At 41.6% G+C, this 6,193-nt stretch overlaps 1 protein-coding gene across 1 annotated transcript; it reads right to left on the minus strand.

Moving 5' to 3' along the window:
- Positions 1-3,905: 3,905 nt before the first annotated feature.
- On the minus strand, positions 3,906-5,677 carry LOC134101218 (uncharacterized). Its single transcript, XM_062554814.1, has 6 exons — positions 5,500-5,677; positions 5,285-5,395; positions 5,105-5,185; positions 4,777-4,848; positions 4,511-4,603; positions 3,906-4,338 (listed from the first exon to the last, which is right to left on the minus strand). Exons 1-6 carry the CDS (start codon positions 5,675-5,677, stop codon positions 4,112-4,114), a joined length of 762 nt encoding a protein of 253 aa, XP_062410798.1. The 3' UTR covers positions 3,906-4,111.
- Between the last annotated feature and the right edge of the window lie 516 nt (positions 5,678-6,193).

Raw genomic sequence — 6,193 nt, forward strand, 5'->3', positions numbered from 1 at the left:
GAGCTTGGTCTGGTGATAGCCAGGCTAGTCTGCCCCCCTAATCACTTCCCAGTGTAATTGGCTCATTTACTTCTTCTCTTACTCTCTGCCTCTAGCTGGTGTGTGGTGAGCGAGCGTTCTGGTGCATAATGGCTGCCCTGCATCACCCAGCTGGGTACATATTGATGGTGGTTAGAGAGGTTCCCCTGTTTCACTATTAAGCACTTTGGATGCATTGAAAAGTGCTATACAAATGCAATGTGAGGTTAGCCTTATTGGCTTGTTGATGAAAATGAGGATGGCGGTGAGCACATGTTGAGCGTCAGGTTTAAAGATGGCGGCAGCCCACTGAGTATCACTCTGGCTAAAATCAGCTAGCCTAGCATCGGCTACTGAAATGAATGGGGCTAGGTTAGCCAGCTTAGCATCAGCCGCAGAAATGAATGGCGCTGGATTAGCCTGCCTAGCATTGGCCACTGAAATGAATGGGGGGAAAACTTTGTGGTGAACAGATGTAACTTGGACCAAGAAAGATATTACTGAATTTTAGAACAAACAGAAAGCTCTTAACAGAACACTTAGTTTCACTTTTAGTTTCACCATCTCCATATGGCATTTTGACATAAGCACAGGTCTGCTCTCTTCAACTGCCCCACCAGTTCAGTGTGAAATTAGAAGTTGTAAGGACCCACAGTTTCGCTTCAGTGTTTAGTTTGTAGGCCTGTTTTGTAGTTCACCTGTGTGTGATGCTGGCACTTACGGTAGCAGAGCTCAGGAAATACCCTGCTCAGCACACATGAAAGGCTTCTGCGGAACTGTTTTGGGTGCCGGGCCCGGGGGTTATGATTGGGTGAGTGTGTGGTGGGGGCAGGAAGGGGTGGGGGGCTGTGGGGTGTGGAAGGTGAGAGGAGAGGGGGGGAGACACAACTGTTTAGTTACGTTACATGAAAAAGATGACTCCTCTATTTGCTCTATAATCTGAGGTGGATTTGTTAAACAAAGTGAATGATGTGATCTCTCTTGAAGTAGGCTACTCTAGCTGTATTATCTTGATGAAGTAACCCTTTATGGAGATGTGTGAGAGCAAGTGTCTGCCACGGTCTCCGACAGGACCAAACATAAAGTACTGTATCATTGGCTACTTGGAATTTCTTTTTTATTTTAAACGCACTTCTGATAAACCCCCTCTCAGTTTGGCCCTAAGGTGATATTCACACACACACACACACACACACACACACACACACACATACCTGTTTTTGCTACTCGGCGGGGACACATGACAAAATGTACCCTGGTGGGAACCAACCTTTCTGAGTGGTCTACAGACAAGGCAGAAACTGATCCACACTCCATGTGCAGCTGATATAACAGCCATCACTTGAAAATTTGAGTCTGACCCTCAGAAGACTGACCTGACATTTTACCACCTGCTGAGGACCCTGGTCTGGTAGAAGACCCTCGAGGGGACCTGTGATGTCATACTTTAATATGCAAATTGATCATGTGACTGTGTGTGTCTCAAAGGTTACCAGTGGGGACCTCACCTCAAAATATTTAAATGAGCAATATGAATATGTAAATTTGCAGTCATGTGACTGTGTGTGTGTGTTTCAACAGTGACTAATGGGGACCTCACCTCAAAAACTGTAAATAAACAAATGTGATAATAATGCATTGCAACATTCAAATAAATATTTTGGCAACTTTATTTCTCAAAATCCAACTGTATAAAGGTGTGTAATTAGTCGACTAAAATCAACAACACTGGAAGAAAAAATCCACAGAGCAATGTGGGGGAAAAAAGATAAAAAAATAAACAAATATAAATCAATACCTTAATGCATACATGCATCCATATTGATATCAACATAAAACATTATTGAGAATAATGAAAAAGCTGAAAAAGTTTAATTTGGGAAGGTCAAGGCACATTGGTAAGGTACTAGAGCTAAACTGAACTACTCTCCGGTGCCATTATGTGTAGAAAAAAAAGAAATATACATATGTAAAAAAAAGATAATTAGAAATGTTCTTCTCATCCTCTCTACATCACCATCATCACTCACTTCTTCTCCTCCTCTCTCTCTACATCACCATAATCCTTCACTTCTTCTCTCTACATCACCATCATCACTCACTTCCTCTCCTCCTCTCTCTACATCACCATCATCCTTCACTTCTTCTCCTCCTCTCTACATCATCATCCCTCACTTCTCCTCCTCTCTACATCACCATCATCCCTCACTTCTCTCTCTCTCTACATCACCATCATCCCTCACTTCTCCTCCTCTCTACATCATCATCCCTCACTTCTCCTATCTCTACATCACCATCATACCTCACTTCTCCTCCTCTCTCTACATCACCATCATCACTCACTTCTTCTCCTCCTCTCTCTACATCACCATCATCTCACTTCTTCTCCTCCTCTCTCTACATTACCATCATCCTTCACTTCTTCTCCTCCTCTCTCTCTACATCACCATCATCCCTCACTTCTCCTCCTCTCTCTACATCACCATCATCCCTCACTTCTTCTCCTCCTCTCTACATCACCATCATCACTCACTTCCTCTCCTCCTCTCTACATCACCATCATCACTCACTTCTTCTCCTCCTCTCTCTACATCACCATCACTCACTTCTTCTCCTCCTCTCTCTCTACATCACCATCATCCCTCACTTCTCCTCCTCTCTCTACATCACCATCATCCCTCACTTCTTCTCCTCCTCTCTACATCACCATCATCACTCACTTCCTCTCCTCCTCTCTACATCACCATCATCCCTCACTTCTTCTCCTCCTCTCTACATCACCATCATCACTCACTTCTTCTCCTCCTCTCTCTACATCACCATCACTCACTTCTTCTCCTCCTCTCTCTGTACATCACCATCATCCTTCACTTCTCCTCCTCTCTCTACATCACCATCATAACTCACTTCTTCTCCTCTCTCTACATCACCATCATCACTCACTTCTTCCCCTCCTCTCTCTACATCACCATCATCTCACTTCTTCTCCTCCTCTCTCTACATCACCATCATCACTCACTTCTCCTCTCTCTACATCACCATCATCCCTCACTTCTTCTCCTCTCTCTACATCACCATCATCCCTCACTTCTTCTCCTCCTCTCTACATCACCATCATCCCTCACTTCTTCTCCTCCTCTCTACATCACCATCATCCCTCACTTCTTCTCCTCCTCTCTCTACATCACCATCATCACTCTTCTCCTCCTCTCTCTACATCACCATCCTCACACATTCAAGGTCAAGGCACATTGGTAAGGTACTAGAGCTAAACTGAACTACTCTCCGGTGCCATTATTTGTAGAAAAAAAAAGACATATACGTATGTAAAAAAAGATCATTAGAAATGTGACAACACATCTAACCGGAAACCATTTTTTTTTTTTCAAAATCCAACTATGTTACTGGAACTGAAAAGTAAAAATACAGATTTGAGCCAGCATTTTTACTTTAACTTTCTTCTACCACAATCCCTCTGGGTATGCCATTATTGGTTTTCGATAATATAAAACAATCCTGTAATGCATGCATGCATCCATATCAATATCAACAAAAAAACAAATTAAACTAGCTCTTCCATTATTCTAAATAATGTCAAGGCACATCGGTAAGCTACTCGAGCTGAGCTGAACTACTTTCTAGTGCCATTATGTGTGAAAAAAAATTATATTTATATATAAAATGATAATTAGAAATGTGTTACAACACCTCTTAACAGAAACAAAGTCTTTCGAAATCCATCTATGTGACTGGAACTGGAATACTGACCCGAGCCAGCATTTTCACTTTAATTTTCTTTTTCCACATTCCCTCTGGTATGCAGTTATACATGCATCCATATTGATAAACATAAAACATTATTGAGAATAATGGAAAAGCTAGTTTAATTTGGGAAGGTCCAGGCACATCGGTAAGGTAGAGCTAAACTGAACTACTATCTGGTGCCATTATGTGTGGGAAAGAAATTATGTATTAAAAAAAAAAAAAAAACAGAATTAGAAATGTGACAACACTTCTAAACAGAAACCAAGTCTGTTAAAAAACAGATGTGACTAAAACTGAAAAGTTATAATACTGATCCGAGCCGGCTTTTTCACTTTCTTTTACCACATTCCCTCTGGTATGCCGTTATTCGGTTTTTGATGTAAAACTTCACCGCTTCCCAGGTTCTATGCTTAAGAACTGAAGGAGCTGACCTGATGCAGTCTTCACATTGCAATTTCCCTGGTACCCTGCCAGATGTGATGCAATCCATCAGTTTGTTCCCAACTGCCTTCACCTCTTCTTCTGTCCACTTTCTTTTGGGGGGTTTTGACACACCTAAAATCACAACACTTCATGATTTTTGGCACAGCATACATAAAACATAAACATTAGAAAAATAAAAGCATACAAAACATGTAGCAACAACAGCCTATTGATACTGCACATACATTGCACACCGTTAGACATTGATAAAATTAAACAACAATGAAGTAAAATGCTACATTACCTGTAGAGATTGAAGATATTGAAGTGGATAGGCATCTGTCCTCAACTGCCTTCACCTCTTCTGTCCACTCCCTTTTTGAGGATTTTGACCCACCTAAAATCACAACATTTAGCCCCAAAACTTATATAGCATATGCTAAAACTTAAATAGTATATGCTATACAAGCAATGTATGCTAGAGCAAACATCTGGTCAAAATCCAACTTAAGTTCTTGCAGTTCATAACTGTACCTACACAAGTAAGTTCTCAGATCAACAGTTCTTTACCTGACTTTGAAGGCATCTTTCCTCCTTTCTTCCTTCTGCCCTTTGTAGACCTCCCGCTAATGGGAAGTTCCTCTGGAATTAAATCAAAAGAAACACTTCATGAGTTTTGCCATACCATACACAAAACATAAATATTAAAAAGCATACAACACATGTAGCAACAACAGCCTATTGATACTGCACATAGGTTGCACACAGTTAGACTTTGTTAAATTGAAACAAGAAAAATAAAATGTAATGTTTAATGTCAACTAGACAGAGGAACAATATGAGGGAGATTTGATGCAATGATGAAGCAGGAAAGATCATCCTAAAGCCATTGCATTACCTGTAGACGTTGATGTTGAAGGGGATAGTCGTCGCTTCTTTGGCTGTGGCATTGCAGACTCGCTGTCAACCAAACATTCGTCTGAAAGACACACATACACAAAGGCATACTTGTAAGTCTGCAGGGACAAGACAGTTTGAATTAGGCCTAGAATTTTCATCAGACCACAGATGTTCTTACCTGTAGATGTTGAAGGACGCTGGGGTCGCCTGGTGTTCTTTGGCTGTGGCATCTCGCTGTCACTCTCTTCATCTTCACTTTCAGACATGTTACTGACTAAATTCAGCTTCTCTGCAATGTGGAGAGAAATGCATTCAAGTTTTAGTTGTATACTTAAGTAGCTGTGTACTAGATGTGATTGGATATAAGAACAGCTGCAATGTCTTGTGCCTTACCATAAGGCTCAATGTTGATCTCTTCAATGTTTTTACCCTTGAATTCCGCAGCTCTTCCCTGTTCAAGGGCTAACAGCACCTTGCTGATTTTGGCTAGCTGCAGCGTCCCCTCAGGCAACCTGTAAAACTGTCTGTGCACACGAATGTCATGTCCCATGAAGTCCGCCAACTGGTCCATCTCAGTGTCCTTCAGATTAAGCACTTTAGAGACTGTAGCCACATGTTTCCGCAGCTTTGTGCATGAAAGAGCCTTTGGATAGTTGGCCCCACACTCCCGGGCAACTTTCCTGATACAAGATGTGCCATGGTAGTAGGATTTCTCAGTCATGGGAATCGAAAAAAAAAAAGGATTTTCATCCAGTACACCACATGTTTGACGATACTTTGCAAGTAGATCCATGGAATCCAGCATGCCTGGAGTCAGGAGTATTGGGACCTTTCGGTCTCGCTTACCTCGGATTTCAATGCGTTGGAAATGCTGACAGAGCTTCTTCTCAACTTCAGATAAGGCATCAGCAACATCAGAATGCAAGACTGAAGTGTTTCTGAGAAGGAATGTGTTCAATTTCATTTTTGAGACTTCTCCAGGTCTTCGGCGATTAAATAGGATTACCTCACACAAAGTCGCTTGGGCAAGCTGTGACCAATTCTTCTGATTTTTCTCCGCTTTGATTTTTTCCTGATACTGTTTAGT

This window comes from Sardina pilchardus, chromosome 14 (assembly GCF_963854185.1).
Source record: "Sardina pilchardus chromosome 14, fSarPil1.1, whole genome shotgun sequence".
NCBI lineage: Eukaryota > Metazoa > Chordata > Actinopteri > Clupeiformes > Clupeidae > Sardina > Sardina pilchardus.